This window comes from Taudactylus pleione, unplaced genomic scaffold (assembly GCF_031769625.1).
Source record: "Taudactylus pleione unplaced genomic scaffold, aTauple2 ptg000092l, whole genome shotgun sequence".
Classification (NCBI taxonomy): domain Eukaryota; kingdom Metazoa; phylum Chordata; class Amphibia; order Anura; family Myobatrachidae; genus Taudactylus; species Taudactylus pleione.
Genome location: NW_028284494.1, coordinates 5,069,425 through 5,087,801, shown reverse-complemented (window position 1 = coordinate 5,087,801; position 18,377 = coordinate 5,069,425). Strand labels below are relative to the sequence as shown.

The window sequence follows — 18,377 nt, the reverse complement described above, 5'->3', positions numbered from 1 at the left end:
ACCTCCCTGTATGTTCCGTCCCCTCTCTCTGCCCCTCCTCCCTGTGTGCCGTCTCCTCCCTCTGCCCCTCCTCCCTGCGTGCAGTCTCCTCCCTCTGCCACGCCTCCGTACGTGTCGGCTCCACTGTCTACCCCGCCTTCATGTGTGCCGTCTCCACTCTCTGCCCCGCCTCCATGTGTGCAGTCTCCTCCCTCTACCCCGCCTCCGTGTGTGTCGACTCCTCCTCCTTCCTCTACTCATGGCCGTCCCCTGTGCTCTCTCGGCCGGCAGCAGTCATCATGCCCTCCACTGGCTCTGTGCTGCGGGCACTTCTCGCTCGGTGGAGATCGTACAAGTATCGCTTCGTTCCTTGGGTTGCTCTAAACCTGTCTCGAAGCCGCAGGTCTGTTTACCGAGCGTGGTGATCAGTGCTGTCATATAACACATGTACGGAGTGTCACTGTCTGGGGCTTGTTCTGTGCACCAACTCCTTTCATTAAATCAATCTGTCTCTCTTCTCTCTCCTCTCTCTCTTATACAAATACAACCTGCAATGTACCGATAGTAACATGTATTGGGGAAATGCATTGGCATATGATGCAACAGAGTGTAGTCATATAATCAATGAAATATGATCAGAAAGTAAGGTGTAGATTTACTATCCGCTGGCTTTACATAGTCACCAATCATTTGTGGTTTTGTGAACCCGAGAGATAGTAAATCTACCGCCCAGTATCCCCATACATGGCCTTGTCCCCCCATTTAATAATGATCACACTTGCAATGTGATCTGGGCATGACAGTACCGCCCATTGGGGTAGATGTAGGATAGCGGCACTTAACAGGCATCTATAACGCTTACCGCTTCGCCTCTTTACCGAGGCGAAGCACTCGGACCGTTAACTCCCCCCTTCGACACTACCCACTAGAGACCACATCGCATCAGCCTAGTACTGATGCGATGTGTGCCAGTCACGGCCGCCTCCACTGAACATGCGCGGGATCTCGCAAGTATCACAAGATCCCTGCGCGCCGTCGATAGCTACATTGGGCCGAACGGTCAGGCGATCTGACCGTTCATACATGGCCCATGCTAACGGCGCTGCTTATAGATAGCAGCGTCGATAATGACAGGGGCGCATAGCGCCTCTGTCATTTACCGCCCAGACCCCCAATCATGCACCGGGAAGAAGTGGTATCAGCGCACATAATGTGCGCTGATACTGCTTCAGGGCTTCTTACATCTCCCCCATTATCACTAGATGTTTACAGAACTAGTTATAAGAATGACTAGAAGATGGCAGTACAGTGTAGCATAGGAAAAAGGAAACAGCGCTTCCCTGTGTCAGCACACGGTGCCTTTATGAAACAATAGGTGCCAATCAGTTGTCAGAATCATGTGGGGGGAATTCAGTTCTCTTTTCGGGGATGTAGCTCCCGGTTTAAGTACCTGGAGCTAATCAATTACGATCGCGGTAAACCTTGTGGCTAGTGGCTGCGTTACTATGTGACAGCATTGCGGCCCGCCAGGAGATAGTTTACCTAGACTAAAGGGGCCCATACATTCCGACGGATCGCCATAATGTTGCGATCCTGCAACCCGGCATTGCAGGATCATTGACATCCAACATGTTGGATTTCACTGATTTGTCGATCACGATCAAAATATGATGGCGATTGGCACATCTGTGAAATTTAACATGGAAAACTTCAGTGATCCGCTGACGGATCTTGGAACATAGATGGCCGCCGATTGGCATTTCCAATCTCCTGGCAGGATCCCGCGATCCGTCAGTATTTGTATGGGGACCATAAAACCCAGATGAATTTTCCGGCTTAAGTGCCGGACACGATGCTGTCAATTGAAGAGCTTCGGGCAATTCTCCCTGCAAAGAGAACCGAATCCCCCTCTTTGATTTCAGTAGTGCCGCATTGTCCATTGACTGTCAGCAGGGTTTGACAGTGAATCCCAGGAGGGAATAAAATTTTTGTTTGGGCGCCCACCGGCAGCAATTCAATTGTTCTGCCATTCATGCGCGAGTATGGGATGTAGTTATCAGTCGGGTGGACGGCATGGCGCCGGTCTGAATCCCGAGGCTGAGTGTTCGACACGGGACTTAAGATAGGTTTCAAAATACCGACGCCTATCTTAATCCCAACGCCGGAATCCAGAAGGATGCCAGTCCGAACGAGGTGTCCGGGGTGGCCTTAGCTGTTAGCAGCGGGTGGGGGGGTGGGGAGTGTTAGGTTTAGGCAGCGTAGCTGGGTTAGGTATTGGGGGGGTGTTAGGGTTAGGCACCCCTAGGGGGGAGGGTTAGGCACTAAGGAGGGAGGGTTAGGTTTAGGCATGAAGGGGGGAGACTTAGGTTTAGGCACTAACGGGGAGGGTTAGGGTGTGGCATGGGGAGAAGGGGGAGGGTAAGTATACCTACCTGACCCCTATCGGGATACCAACCATCGGGATGCCGCTGTCTGTGTTTTGACAGGAGGCATCCCGACAGCCGGCATTACATACAGATTCCACGAGTACTGCCGACATTTCTGCTCACAGCCTCGCAAGGCGGCGAGCAGAAATGTAAGACGGCACCTTTCGCATCGTGGGAAGGACTTTAGAGAGGTGTAGTCCTGGTACTTTTGGGCGCAATAAGCGCGATAATTAAATTAGTGTAGCCGTCCAAACAATTGAATTCCCCCCCTAGAGTCGACTTGCCGGAGTGACATCCGATAAAATCTAATGGATATCTATGGGACAATGTTTATAGCTGTTTTCGTTGTGGTTCTTATTGACATGGCTGCTGAAAACTTCCTTTGTGACCATACCATCAAGGTAATGGCACGTGGCCACATTCTGGAAGGGAAATTGAGATCTTCCTCCACAAGAACAGTCTGCGTTACGCAGCTCATGCCTACATCTTTCACTATGGCAGAGGGCATTTAGCACCTGATATGTAATTTTTTTTTTTAAAACCAATGTTAATAAAAAAATTTGAAAAATCACAGTATGTCTTATTTGACAGTGCATCAACATTTTCTTCTAAATTACTTCATTAACTTTGTTTCCTTTTTTTTTTGTTCTATTGCAACAGGAACATGCGCTATGTAAGTGACAGTCACAATGACAAAGTGATTCCTGATGCTAAAGTGTATTCCACACTAGTAGGCCTTTTCCAGGCTATATTCAGGGCAGATTTAAACAGACAAAAAGACCTCCTGGATCTTCTTCCTGACACCACTACATCCCTGTATCGGCTGACAGGTACTGGTAATCAGGAGAGGTGCCTACACAGTAATGTCACACCCCAGGCAGATGACATACTCCTCAACTCTCTGGGTTTCTCCATTGACAGACGTCTCAGTTCCCTGGATGCTGCTGGGACTGGAGTATTTGTTTCTAAAGGGTTTGTTCCAAAAGGAGCTGTAGTATCTATGTACCCTGGTACGTTTTTGTTTTTCGTATCTAAAGCAAAGATTTAAATTTACCCTATTTAAACAAAATGCATTTTCCTAGTCTGCCTTTATAGTGATGTATGAGTTGCAGAGGATGGAGAAATCCAAGGTTTGGGTAGCATTAACAGTTGGTACCTGTGTGATTACTGACATACATAACTATACCCATTTTACTGATTTTATTCAGATGTCACTTTACTATTAGCCAATGAGTGTATCTGTTTTATGTGACAACATATGCAGTGTATCTGTTTTATGTGACAACATATGCAGTGTATAGACTATTACAGCAGACAAGCATCACGCTGACCATTCACCTTGTATCTCACTTTGATGTACAGTACTCTCAATGTAGCTATTTGTAGATAACTGCATATGGGGTGCGCTACAGCTTTCCCTTAATACAGACTCCGCCACTACAGTTCAGGTTTTAAGGATATCCATTCTTGAGTCCAAATGGTAAAATCAACTTGACTGAGGTACTAAGTAAGTCACCTGTGCTCAAGGATATCCTTAAAACATGGACTGTAATGGTGGAGTTTGGAAACCGCTGCCTTAATATATATAGCACTCCAGTATAGCTGCTGCTATCCCTTCCTGTCAGACTATTGCTTGCTATGTATCAGTTTTAATAGTAATTTAGGTTGGGCAATTCCAACTTGCAGCGGACATAAAATAATCTTAAATGTTATTTAGGCAAAAATGATTTAATTCTATTTGGTAAATGTGTATTGGAAATAATAGGGAAAGTTATGAGTGATGTATAATTAATTTTTAAGTGATTATTTTCTTTGTCCTAACAGGCGCAATTTACCAGAAGTATGAACCCATTTTATTTCAGTCAATTGGAAACCCCTTTATCTTCCGCTGCCTGGATGGCATTCTCATTGATGGGAATGACAAGGGGATCTCACAGTCTGTGTACAGGTTTGCCCGTTTGTGTGTGGACTATACAATAACTCAGTGGTTCCCTAACTTTTTTGAACCATGGCGCCCTAGAGTATCAGCATTGTTTTCACGGCACCCCTAAAAGTTTGTTATTGAGAAATTCGGAATAAAACGTAGTAAATTGTGCTGACCTGTCATCCTTAGGCTCAGTTATTGGGTGGTGGACAGGTTTTGGCTTCTGTTTGTCCACATATTTACATCACGTTGACCTTAAATAATCTGATTTGGTGTTGGACTATCAACCTGAGGCACCCCTGCAAGTGTCCCGTGCCACTGCTATCACTGTAACAGTCATAGTAGTTGTGTATCAGTAGGTCTACATTTCCTTCTTTTTTTTTTTTTTCGTTAGACTATATGGGGAGAGTGATAAAGTATCAACCAATCAGCTCCTAACTGTCATGTTACAGGCTGTGTTTGAAAAATGACAGTTAGGGGCTGATTGGTTGGTACTTTTTCTCTTCACTTTATCACCCTCCAAGGCTTAGTACATCTCCTCCATAGATGCCTTATTTTATTTTTAAATGGGAAAACCTGCTCAGGGTAAATTTGTAATAACAGATTATTCTGGTAATATCACACTTCAGCAAACAATATTAGGCATTTTTAATGTACACTAAAGGCAAAACTTGAAATATATATGGAACGGCACATGTACCACTTTGAATCATTCTGAATGTTGTCCATAATGTCTACATTATGAATTTATAAGGGTTAGGCCCTTCGACACGCATATTGCTGACATGTTCAACATGTCGACATTGTTATGCCACTGTCAATATAGACATTTCAAATGACAACTTTTAGACCTGGTCGACATTCTTCTGTCCACAGGCTGAATGTCAACATTATGATTGTTGAACTGGTATACTGTACCATGGGAGGAGTTCTGTTTGGGATAACAGGACACAGGTTTAGTTGCCTATAATCTTCCCTTCTGTATCTGTCTATAAATCCTGGAAGATTGGCCTTAATGGGAGCGTACCGCAGTGTTAGGAGACAGAGTGAAAAGTGATAAGAAAGTGATAAGGTGCCAGCCAATCAGCTCCCAACTGTCATCTCACTTTTCACTCTGTCTCCTAACACTGCTTAGTAAATAGACCCCCTAATACATAATCTGGCCTTTGTAGATTTATTCTATAAACCCTCTTCTACAATATAAAAACAGACCACACTAACCGTGACAATAATCCCAAATCATTTTGTTCTTGCAAATACAAAACCTGTCTTAAGTTATATGTATAAAATCTTGCAGCCTAATAAAGGCTCCATGTATGTGTTGAAATAAGTTAATTGCCTCCATTCTTTGGAATAGACCACTGAGAATTGCATTTGTATAGAGGGCAACGTATAGAGAGAGACGTCTGAGAAGTATTCTTATATAGAAATTTAATTGCCAGTGTAATTAATTGTTTTTCAGGTCTTGTAGCAGGAGAGATCAGCTAGGTCCATTGAAAATGTGTGATTCTACCTGGCTTACCAGCTCCCCACGTAACCCATTGGCTGTAGGACAGTATGTGAATAACTGTTCTAATGGTATGTCTACTTTAGCCTCTTACTGTCACTGCACATCACAGAATGTGTGTGGAGGACTTAATTGCCTCTTTATAGGTCTAAAGCCTTTTAATTTAACGGTACACAGTGATATTTTTGCATGAGCATAGCTGTAACATTCTCCAGGGGGGCTTTTCATATAGTTAAGCTGGGTATACACTAGACGATATGTCATCTGACTTAAGGGATCTGAGTAGACATATCAGGCATATCATCTAGTGCAGGGATTCCCAACCACGGTCCTCAAGGCAAACTAACAGTCCAGGTTTTAGGGATAGCCATACTTGAGCACAAGTGTCTTAATTAGTTCCTCAGTTATTTTGAATTAATCACCTGTGCTCAACCATGGATATCACTAAAACCTGGACTGTTAGTGTGCCTTGAGGACCAAGGTTGGGAAACACTGGTTTCGTGTGTATGGACTATTGCGTGCTCCTGCTGGTCATTCATCGCATCTCCAGTGCAGGCCGATCAGAAGATATCTTTAATGACACCATGCTCTTGGATGTGGCCACTGAACGCTATATCGTGCGATCGTACAGTATATCGTTTAGTGTGTACGGCCGACCAACATATCGTTCCGTTGGTCGCGCCGTCGGCCAGGATCGTGTAGTGTGTACCCAGCTTAAGTCAAAATGTTCCAAGAAGCACTAAGCGCTCAGAAATACATTCAGTATAATGATACAAAGAGTAAACTCTTTGTAATAGGATTTAAAAATCAGCAAATTCTGGGGCTGATTCAGGTTGGATCGCAGTTACTAACTTGACAGGTCTTAGGTGAATATACGCAAATGCATTCGCAATGCCGTCGCACGGTTAACATACACACGCCCTCTGCTTACGCTCTTATTCATAACACCGCCCAAACATCGGACATATCTGGACATCCCAGCATTGCAGCAGGTCAGATTACTTGCAAATTGCTAACTTTCCAGGTCACTTGGATAGCTCAGGCTAATTTATGCATGCCCATGCATCCGCGTTCAAACGCACAGGCACGCCTGCGGTTTCCAGACCACCACCCCCAAACGCTCTTTGCCCGTCAATCAATCCGCTAATGTCCTGCATGGTGTCCGTGCGTTTGCAATGGCGAGTTCGCGCACTCACACTGCGATGAATGCGCAGTAGGCAACAATCAACCGATCGCGTACACATTAGCAACTGCGATCCAAGCTGAATCAGGCCCTCTTTATCCAGTATAATATGTAATAAGTCAATCCCCATAAATAGGCAGGATTGCCATCACACAAATTCCTTTGTGTTTGCTAATGGTACAAACACCTTTCCCTAAAAGAGAATAAGTTGCCTATGTAAACTGGGCACAGCCATATTTGTAAGCTGAACCAACATTCCTGATCATTTACCATCACTAGGAACTTGTTACATCACTGAGGTACTTTATAATCCATATTCAGCAAACACTAGGTTCTAAGGCGATGATGATCTGCATTCTCAGACTACAACATGTCGGCACTTCACTGACTAATCACTGTTCCAAGAAAACGCTCAGAAATTGTCTGTTTTGTTATGATTGAATTATGTCAAGATCTATTTAAAACTTATCCAACTCAATTGTATTAAAAAAAAATATATATATATTTTTTGAAACACAACATAAATATTTAAATATCGACTGGCAATATATATCGGAATATCGATCATCAGGAGGCTGAGTGCTGGTTCATTTACATTTCCCCGGCGGCTGCTCCTCTCTGCAGCCGCCGGGAGGGGAGTACTGCTGGGCTGCCCAATCAGCAGTGATTGTCAGCACGGCAGTCACTGGTAGGGATGCAGACGGGTTGAGAGGTCCCTCTGCCATTGGGCGCTGCTCGAAGATTATCTTCCGGCAGCCGCCCAAGTGCACGTTTCTGACTGGTCGCATTGTTTGCGACCATGTCAGGTAACGCACAGCCTGGTGTGGTCGCAAACGATGCAACCGTGCCAGACAAGAGGTTAAAGTACCACTGTTTATACCCCTATATTCCCCATTTCCCTCTCCTGTATATTTTTTCTAATTTAACCACGCTCGAGACCCACGTGTGTGGTGGGAGATTACATGGTGCCTTTGGCATGTTTAGGAGCACTTCCATAGCTATGCTCATAGGTGCTAAGCTGTTTTGCACTGTATGTAACCATCTATCTAACTATCTACACACACAAAAAACACTAATATAGAATATGTGAATTTGTCTCTATTAAGGTAAATTTGCAGGATATCCCCCCAAAACACCCGTATTCGGGGAGTTGTGGGTGAGGGGGGCAGGGGTGCGCCGTGGGTGTCACACTGGCATAAGAAGCTGCTGTGGGCAGCGACACCAATGAGCAGAGACAGGCTGTAGATAGTGTCTGCTAGTGATCTGACACAGAGCCCTTCACTAGTATATGGTTATGGTAGCTACTCAGGTGCCGGGAAGAGGTGCCATGTATTGGGCGGCCGTGTCGGTACACTTCGGGAACATATTTACAGCCCTAAGTTCGGTGAATATATTGTGGGCAATGTGAAGCACACCCGACGCGATATGTCTGTGACCGACATCGTTCAGAAATATTGCTGGTACACACCGGCCGACGCACACACAATATATTGGCCCATCCATTGGACGGCTAATATATCTGCCATTGTATACCCAGCATTACACTCGTGCACTTTAAAAGGTTTGATACATCTGCCCCTTTATTATCTAACTTACTGCAATCTGTGATGCCCTTTTTCCATCCTTCTCTCTTATTGGCTCTGCAAGGTTTCATCACGGCTACTGACGGCTTTATATGGAATATTTTAGGCCTGATATATCCTTTTGAATATTCATAAAAGTTCTTTAGAATAACGCTAGATGTATGTTATATTTATTGGCCATTAATTATAAGAGCAGAAGCTAATTGACCTCTCCTTTCTACAGAGTATGCAGCTAATGTGTGCTATCAGGAATACGATGTACCGGACACTTTCCCAGTAGAGCTAAGACAGTACATCCCGAATATCCGCTACTCACAGAATATGGAAGGGTTTGTATCTATGTGATAAGGAGAAGGAGGAGTCAAGGATAAACTCCCAAGACAGCTCACGCGGCTAGGGGAGATGGTTGTGCCCTCAATAGATAATGAAATTGTGGGAAGTGAGGGTATTCGCGTGGTTGGGAAGATGATCAGCTTAGATTTAGAAGTATTAAGTTTAAGAAAGCGCTGGGACATCAAGGAAGAGATAGCAGATAGATAGTTGGAGATACGAGTGAGGTGAGAGGGGGAGAGGTCAGGGGATGGAGAGGTAGATCTGAGTATAATCAGCATAGAGATTATATTGGAGGCCAAAAGAGCTGATGAGTTCACCTAAAGAAGATTAATAGAGGGAGAAGAGGAGAGGTCCAAGAACAGAGCCTTGGGGAACACCTACCGTTAGTGGAAGTTGGGGGGAAGAGGAGTCATGAGAGGAGACAGAAGGAGCAGTCAGATAAGTAGAAGAACAGCCAGGAGAGGGCAGTATCACGTAGTCCAAGGGATTGAAGAATTTGCTTGAGGAGAGGGTGGTCCACTCCACAGTGTCAAAAGCAGCAGAGAGGTCAAGGAGAATGAGCAGAGAGTAATGGCCTTTAGATTTGGCAGCACTATCATCTACTCCTAACTCCCCACAAGGGCAACTAACTTGGTTACTGATGTTTCTACTTCAGGGTCCATAGGGTATCCACAGGATACCTTGGGGTATAGGTGTGACGTCAGTCGCAGGGCACCAAAGAGTTAAGCTTTCAGCCTCCCAGGATGCACTAGGTCCCCCTCCTATACCCCGCCCCCGGGCCAAGGCACCTCAGTTTAGTTTGGTGCCCGGCCGGCGTCGGGTGCACCTGTCGGAGTGGGGGCTAGAAGAGCCCCTGAAGCTTTCTTCAGTGCAGCTGTGGCTGCACATCTGGATGTATAGCATGGACAGTCAGTCCTGACGTCCATGCTGTCTTCCCTACACCCCCGCCGGTACCAGAACGCCGGTACCGATCCGGGGATGCTGGTGAGCATCTGGGGTCACAGCTAGCGGTGACCCCAGATGTTCCGGACCATGGCCGGATCCAAGGGGGACAAAGGTAAGCAGCGGGGTACCGCGGTGGGTCCCCGCTGGTCACATGGTCCTAAGTCCCCAGGCAGGGGGCTCCCTGGGGACTGGCTGCAGCGTGGAGCCAGGTACTGAACCTGCGCTTTCCACTACCCCCTGGGACAGCGGACCGCAGCAGAGCGGTAGCGCTGCGGCGTCCCAGGGGTTAAATGCATGCCAGGGGAGCGCGCCTTCCCTGTCTCACAGCCGGCGCCTCCCCTGCTGCACACAGCCCTCTCTGCACTGTGCTGACTGGTCCTGTGTCAGCGCTCCTCCCCCAGGCCAGCTTCTCTCTGCTCCTCGGCGGCCATCTTCTCTGCAACGCATGGTGAACGCTGCTGGAAGCCTGGAAGGAAGCATCGTGGTCTGGGTCCCCCCGCATACCTCTCCTCCGCTGTGGCTCAGGTCTGTGTATGCAGCGCTGTGTCCTACCAGGCCCTGTGTCTGTGTAGTTGAGTGATCAGCGCTGTTACTGCAGGAATTGTTATTTCTCTGCATTGTATGTGACTGTGCTAGCGCTGCTGCCTGTAACTTTATCTTCTCAAAACTGTCAGCTTTATTACTGTCCCTGTTCTTTCTGCTAAAGCCCTTGCAGTGCGGTGCTGCAGGGTGGTCTCTCGCCTATTTAATACTTAATTGGTGAGAGAGGTCACATACGTGGTGCCATCATGTCTGAAAGTGATTTTCCCCTCCGGCTACAGTGTACCACGTGCAAAGTACCGTTAGCGGAGGGGGAGGGTAGCGCGGAGGGCCTTTGCCGCCAGTGTTTGTCCATGGCGCGGCCTATTACGGTTACAGCACCGGTACAGGAGCCGCCCTGGGCTTGTTTCGCTCAGGCGTTAACAGCTTTAGTGGGCCAGTTAGCTCGCAGCCCGCGTTTACTCCGATGGGTTTGTCCCAGCAGTCTGTGGTGTCGTCACCCATGCAGGGTTTCCCACGACAATTGGTGGTACCCCACAGTCTCCCTATTTCCCCGCTCCCGGGTTCTCAGGAGCCAGCGTGGGTTAACTCCCTGACGAGTTCTGTACAGCACTTGTCGGATGTGTTGCAAGGGGAGTCTGTGATGCGGCCTCATAAAAGGCCGGTGGCGTCTCTGTCCGCTCCTTATGAGGATGACAAAGGGACGTCTGATGATGGGGAGATTCTGGATCCTTACGATCAGGAACCTCTCCATACTAAGGACGCTGATGCTAAGTCCAAAGTATATATTCCTGGACTTATTCGGGCGGTCCGCACAGCCTTGGTGATTGAGGACGAAGTTCCCCCAGCGGCTAAATCTAAGTATGCCTTTTTCAAAGATGTGAAGGGCGATGCCACAGTCTTTCCTCTTTCGGGTCAGTTGGTGGACCATTTAGAGGGGGCGTGGAAACAACCTGGCAAAAGATACCAGCCGTAGAGACGCCTGGCAGTGGCTTATCCGTTCGCGGATAATTATTTTGCTAAGTGTGAATCCCCTCCACAGGTGGATTCCAACGTGACCCGTCTTGTCCGTAGTGCCACATTGCCGATGCCATCCATGTCCTCCCTTAAGGATGCTACGGACTGCAAGGTAGAAATCTGCCTGAAGTCCGCTTATTCCCTTGCAGGGGGGGCAGCACGGCCGGCTATAGCCATTTGCTGGGTTGCCAGAACGATGGAGCGCTGGGCGGATTCATTAGAGGCTTCTTTTGAATCCGACTGTCCGGCCGAACAGGCGGAGTTGATTGGCAATCTCCGTGATTCGGCCACCTACATCAACGAGGCGGCTCTAGACATTAGTACTCTGGTGTCTAGAATTTCTTCAGCAGCGGTAGCTGCTCGTCGCACCTTGTGGCTGCGATCCTGGAAGGCGGACGCAGATTCCAAGAAAGGTCTGGAAGCGTTGCCGTTTACCGGAGAAGTTCTCTTCGGTCCGGATCTGGATAAGATTGTGGCCACGCTGGCGGCAGCCAAATCTGCTTGTCTCCCGTCGGCCGCTGCTCCTTCTGGTTCTGGACCATCGTCCTTTCGGTCATCTAGGGCCCAGGGCAGGCCCAAACCACAGTCGTTTCCTCGACAGGCTGGCCCTAAGAAATCGGTCAAGCCCCGGAAACAGGCATGGAGTACCAGACGTCCGGCCCCCAAGCCAGATGACAAGCCTGCGGCCTGATGGTCCGGGCCTCCCTTTGAGGGATCCCAGGGTGGGAGGCCGCCTGCTGCAGTTCTCCCGGTGTTGGTCGTTCACTACGACAGACACTTGGGTTCTGGAGGTGGTCTCCCACGGGTACGCCCTCTCCTTCCGGCACAGACCCCCGGCTCGATTCTTCACCACGGGTCTACCGTCAGACCGGAACAAGGCTACGGAGCTGCTGAAGGTATTGCACACTATGCTCCAGGCTGGAGTTATAGTGCCTGTTCCATTCTCCCAGAGGGGCCAGGGTTTCTATTCAAATCTATTTTTGGTACAGAAACCGAATGGGTCATATCGTCCGATTCTCAACCTCAGAGCACTCAACAAGTCTTTGCGGGTCCCGAAGTTTCGGATGGAGACCCTACGGTCCATCATTCTGGCGCTGGAACCTGGGGACTACATGGTGTCATTGGACATACAGGACGCTTACCTGCATGTCCCTATTCTTTTGCGCCATCAAGAGTTCCTTCGGTTTGCAATCCGCAGCGACCACTTCCAGTTTCGGGCGTTACCTTTTGGCCTGGCGACAGCGCCACGTGTTTTCACCAAGGTGATGGCGGTCATGGCGGCTTCTCTGTGGCTGCAAGGAGTCCGCATGTTGCCGTACTTGGACGACCTGTTATTGGTGGCAGGATCTCCAGAGCTCCTGTTACACCACTTGGACCTGACCATTGCACTGCTGCAACGGCACGGCTGGCTAATCAACTGGCAGAAGTCCACTCTAATCCCGTCTCGGAGGATTCTGCATCTTGGAGCCTTATTGGACTCGGGACAGCAAAGGATCTTCGTGACGGAGGACAAGATCTCTGCTTTACAGTCAAGGGTGCGCAGTTGTCTGCACAGCCGCCGGGTGTCCTTACACTCGGCGATGAGGTTACTGGGCTCCATGGTGTCGGTGTTCGACATGGTGGAATACGCCCAGTTTCACTCCAGACCTCTGCAGCACCTGATCCTGTCCAAGTGGAATGGGCTGCCTCAGTCTCTGAAGTTCCAGACGATTGTGCTCACCCCGAAGGTTCGCCTGTCCCTTGCGTGGTGGTTAAAGACGACCCACCTCAACAAGGGACATCCGTTCTGGGTTCCAAATTGGGTCCTGTTGACAACGGACGCCAGTCTTCGGGGCTGGGGAGCTGTTTCGGGTCCACACTTGTTCCAGGGCAGGTGGACGCCGACAGAAGCGGAGCTTCCAATAAATATCTTGGAACTCCCTGCGGTCTTCAATGCTCTCCTGCAGGCACAGCGGTTTCTCCAGGGTCACCCGGTGCAGGTCCAGTCGGACAACGCTACCACCGTGGCCTACATAAACAGGCAAGGAGGAACTCGCAGTCGGGCGGCTCTTGTAGAGGTCTCTCGGATCCTGGTTTGGGCGGAGCGCAATCTTCCGGCCATATCAGCGGTCTTCATCCCGGGAGTGCTAAATTGGGAGGCGGACTTTCTAAGTCGCCAGGACATTCATCCAGGGGAATGGTCCCTGCACCCGGACGTTTTTCAACTACTGGTGGACAGGTGGGGTCTTCCAGAAATCGACCTCATGGCGTCCCGGCACAACAACAAGTTGCTGGTGTACGGGTCTCGCACAAGAGACGAAGGGGCGTCTCTGGTGGATGCTCTGTCCGTCCGGTGGACGTTCCGGTTCGCATACCTGTTCCCTCCGGTCTCCCTTCTTCCACGGGTAATCCGGAAATTCAAACAGGAAGGAGGGACGCTCCTGTTGATAGCTCCCGCGTGGCCCAGACGGCACTGGTTCTCAGACCTTCAGGGTCTGTCCGTGGACAGTCCTCTGCGGTTGCCGCTACGACCGGACCTTCTGTCTCAGGGTCCTTGCCTTCACCCGGACCTGACTCGGCTGTCTTTGACGGCGTGGCTGTTGAGACGGCCATGCTGAGGTCCCGGGGGTTTTCCAGCTCTGTGGTGCGTACCATGTTACGAGCTCGGAAACCGTCTTCCGCGAGGATATACCATCGCGTGTGGCATACGTTCTTCCAGTGGTGTCGACCGAGAGGTTATGCACCGCGGGAGTTTCGTCTGTCTCGGATTCTCGCCTTCCTGCAAGCAGGACTAGATCATGGGCTTCGCCTTGCTTCTTTGAAGGTACAGGTTTCGGCCCTATCTGTCTGGTTTCACCATAGGATTGCTACATTCCCGGATGTGCGCACCTTTATGCAAGGTGTTCTCCGTATTCAGCCGCCCTTTGTTCCACCTGTGGCGCCTTGGGATTTGGCTGTGGTCCTGAGGGCTCTCCAAGGACCGCCGTTTGAACCACTGGGCTCAGTGGATATTAAATGGCTAACAGCTAAGACTGTTTTCCTTCTGGCCATTGCTTCGGCCAGACGTGTTTCTGAGTTAGGGGCTCTTTCTTGTAGACCCCCTTTCTTGGTTTTTCATGGGAACAGGGCAGTGCTCCGCACTCGGCCCGAGTTTCTTCCCAAAGTTGTTTCCCAGTTTCATGTTAACGAGGAAATAGTTGTTCCGGCCTTTAACTCACCGGGTCTTTCCGTGGGTGAGGCCTCTTTGGATGTTGTGCGGGCCTTAAGGACTTATGTTGACCGCACTTCTTCGTTTAGGAAGTCGGACGCTTTGTTTGTCCTCTATGGCTTCCGTAAAAAGGGTTGGCCTGCTTCAAAGCAAACTTTGGCAGCCTGGATCCGTATGGCTATTTCTGAAGCTTATCTTCATGAAGGCCTACCGGTCCCTCCTTCTCTGAAGGCTCATTCCACTAGGTCTGTGGGTCCTTCGTGGGCAGCTCGACGTGGTGCCTCGGCAGTTCAGATCTGCAAGGCTGCTACGTGGTCTTCTGTCCATACCTTCGTGAGGTATTACAGGTTTGACACCTTCGCCTCTCAGGATGCTTCCTTCGGGCGGCGGATTCTCCTTTCTGCACAGGAGCGTCCCCACCCTTAAAGGATACTGCTTTGGGACATCCCCAAGGTATCCTGTGGATACCCTATGGACCCTGAAGTAGAAAATATGAGATATGGTAAGAACTTACCCTTGTTATCTCTATTTCTACGAAGTCCATAGGGTTCCACAGGACTCCCGCCCTGTCGCACCTGTGCTGCAGATGGGCTTTGCTCTGGTCACCGGTTTTCCGTCTCCCTCTGGTGAGAATGTGATTCTTGTATGTGTCCAGATCTTTGTTCTCTCTCTTCCTTCTCCTCCTCCGGCCTATGGCTTGGTAACTAACTGAGGTGCCTTGGCCCGGGGGCGGGGTATAGGAGGGGGACCTAGTGCATCCTGGGAGGCTGAAAGCTTAACTCTTTGGTGCCCTGCGACTGACGTCACACCTATACCCCAAGGTATCCTGTGGAACCCTATGGACTTCGTAGAAATAGAGATAACAAGGGTAAGTTCTTACCATATCTCATATTATGTAGTGTTATGATAGCTAATGCAGCAATGTTTGTAATCCATGCCCTTGTCCTGCATTGTATTGTACTGCTAATATCTGTTCTCTTGTGTGCTCATTTGTTCATGTACTGTGTAAGGCACTGCAGAACCCTTGTGGTGCCATATAAATAAAGGATAATAATAATACACAATCTACTTTTACTAACAATTACTTTTGATGAATTTGATCTCTCCTTTACTATAGAGGTGCACAGTATGATCTGTTGGTTGTCTTCAATTGATGCCTGGTGATTAAACTAAGCTTCTGTGTGTTTTGTTACAGGCCATTGCGGTGCGTTGTTCTTGTTGCTTTTAGAGACATACACTGTGGAGAAGAGCTATTCTCAAACTATTTTACACTTGTTCAGTAAGACAGTGCGTGATCAGAGGCCACGAGAGCAGGGTCTCAGTGGATTGTAAAATACGGCTCCTTGTTCCAACGACTAAAATATATGCGCGAAGTGCTCTGGTCACTGCTGGCGACACAATTCTACAGAGCGATCAAGAAGTCTTGCGGTGTCTTCATTTACATATTTCTGTACAGTTTGTGACTTATTTAAAGGGTTTATTATTTTTAAGGGACAAAAAATAAAATATTTACATTTTCATACGAAAAAAATAAATTGCCTGTTTTCATTGCAGCATTGTTAAAGAGTCCATGCAATTCCAGAATGTATTGCCAAGCAATCTATGGTGCATATTCAATAGGCTGTGAGAATAGCAAAAAACCCGCACCTGCGAGGTTTTTCCAGCAGGTGCAGATTTTTTGCCATTCTATTAGGTGCATGTTTTGTTTTTAAACACGCGCCGGGAGGTATTTTTTTACGCACTTCCTGAGCAAGCGTGATTTTTTCTCATATCGATGATTTTAGGGAAATCACCGGGACTTGCTGTGACACCCCCACGCCCCCCCCCCCTTCGACTAATGAAACAATTGGAAGTATCCAATTAGCGTAATTAGTCCTTAACTACTTACCTTCGGCAGCGCTGTCTTCTACATCCTGCGTCGGGAGCCGGCTCTTCTGCAGCAGGGGTATGTGAGTGTGTGGTGTTTGTAAGTGTATATGAGTGACTGTGTGTGCATGAATGTGTGTGTGTCTCGGTGTCAGTATGACCCCCCCCCCCCGTAATGAACTACATCTCCCACCAGCCCTGGAGCCTCCCATCAGCCCCCTCTCCGGTAACAAAAGAGAGGGGATACTACCAGTAGATAAGGAGACCTGGGCAGGTAAGTGACTTTTATTTTTTAATTTACGCGGCGCGTGGTTTTCAGTGATGAAAACCCCGCATCCACTGTTTTTTTTAATTGAATCCCGGGATTCCGAAATTGGGCACGAGGGGCGCAAGGATTTAGCCTTCCTAAACCTCGCGCTCAATTGAATATACCCCTATGTATATACTAGCTGATGTACCTGGTTTCAACCAGGTAGACCTTAGATATGTACTGTTTCCATTTCCATCTCACCACTCCAGTAACACATTAATCCTTCACCACTATAGTAATGCATCACTGCTATAGTAAGTAATTACCCTCCCTCACCTCTGTAGTAACACATTTCCCTCCCTCACCCGTGTTGTAGCACATTCGACATTCCTCTCCCTCACCTATGTAGAAATACAATCCCTCCTTCACACCTGTAGTAACACATTACCCTGACTCACCACTGTAATAACTTATTCCCTTCCCTCACCCCTGTAGTAACACATTCCCCTCTCTCGCCTCTGTTGTAACACATTTTTCTCTCTCACCTCTGTAGTAACGCATTCCTTCCCTCACACCTGTATTAACATATTACCCTCCCTCACCTGTGGCCTAAGATCTATTGAGGAATCCGTGAAAATACATTTTACCCCTTTGCAGTGCTGTCTGCCTCATAATGGTGCATATAATGGTGATATCGACCAGGTTAGCCTGTTTACTATAGGGAGTCGCAATCGTTGATCGCTGGCCGTTACGTCGTTTGGGGGTTGGTGCATGTTGCTGGATGTTCGATATCAAACATCCAGCACATGGAGGACGATCAGACAACGATATCTGATCGTCCCGTGTACGGGCCATAAGCCATGTCAGGATCCATACGGCTGGTGGTGGCTCCAGATGTGGTGCTGCAGCACAGTCCAATATTCAAATAGCGGAGCCACACCAACTGCCAGCGATGTTTATCAGCATGTGGGGTGACAGTTGGTGTAGCTCCTCTATTTGAGTATTGAACTGTGCTGCAGCCATGTCAGTCAGTCAGGACATTGCACAGGGGAAGGAAACATTTTAGCCCTTTTCACTCCCTTAAGAGTCGAATTTTGAAAAATCCCTTCTTAGTGGGCACCTATATCATGTAATATATACTCCACGATTTTCATGTTTCTAGGTCCAGAGGTTTGGCCTGGGCGTTGATGACTCAGGACCTGATTCGCTATGGATCGCGGCTGCGATTACGCACACAGTCTCACTGCGATGATATGGTAATCCTTTGCGATCGCTATGCCGTTGCAGCACTGCATAGGGACGCAGAAATGTTTCCATACACTGGACTGTTGTTTGGATTCCAGATCATAATGATGAATCCATGATTCATCATGTCACAATCAATATCAGGAAATCTGGTATCTTCTCCAACATTCGAACAGTTTTCTTGCACAAATCAACTCATCATCGCATCTGTTCTTCTGTGAGATTTCTGGGTACCCACCTGGCACACGCGATGCATTTTCATTTCCTTTGTCACAATATGCTGAACCCATTCGAAAGAAATGCCAAGTGAAGCCGACAGTTCACTTTGCCAAAGCTGCGAAGATGTTGCAAAATGACAATGTTGACATCTGTAAATGCGGTGGATGGTCTCC

The 18,377-nt window shown here is 48.3% G+C and overlaps 1 protein-coding gene across 2 annotated transcripts; it reads left to right on the top strand.

Moving 5' to 3' along the window:
* Positions 1–217: 217 nt before the first annotated feature.
* On the top strand, positions 218–16,138 carry SETD9 (SET domain containing 9). 2 transcript variants are annotated; one of them, XM_088469462.1, is made up of 6 exons: positions 218–382; positions 3,066–3,235; positions 4,230–4,353; positions 5,792–5,907; positions 8,826–8,931; positions 15,820–16,138. In XM_088469462.1, exons 1-6 carry the CDS (start codon positions 279–281, stop codon positions 15,905–15,907), a joined length of 708 nt encoding a protein of 235 aa, XP_088325588.1. In that variant the 5' UTR covers positions 218–278; the 3' UTR covers positions 15,908–16,138. The 2 variants fall into 2 exon arrangements, with proteins under 2 accessions (XP_088325588.1, XP_088325587.1); XM_088469461.1 differs by having other exon boundaries at positions 3,066–3,415.
* Positions 16,139–18,377: the final 2,239 nt, after the last annotated feature.

What these genes read in the sequence shown, in the direction of transcription:
- SETD9 (XM_088469461.1), top strand. Translation starts at nt 279, where the DNA reads ATGCCCTCCACTGGCTCTGTGCTGCGGGCACTTCTCGCTCGGTGGAGA. An exon ending in TGTAGTATCTATGTACCCTG is followed by an intron (nt 3,416 to 4,229) that starts GTACGTTTTTGT and finishes TTGTCCTAACAG; the next exon opens with GCGCAATTTACCAGAAGTAT. An exon ending in TACTCACAGAATATGGAAGG is followed by an intron (nt 8,932 to 15,819) that starts GTTTGTATCTAT and finishes GTTTTGTTACAG; the next exon opens with GCCATTGCGGTGCGTTGTTC.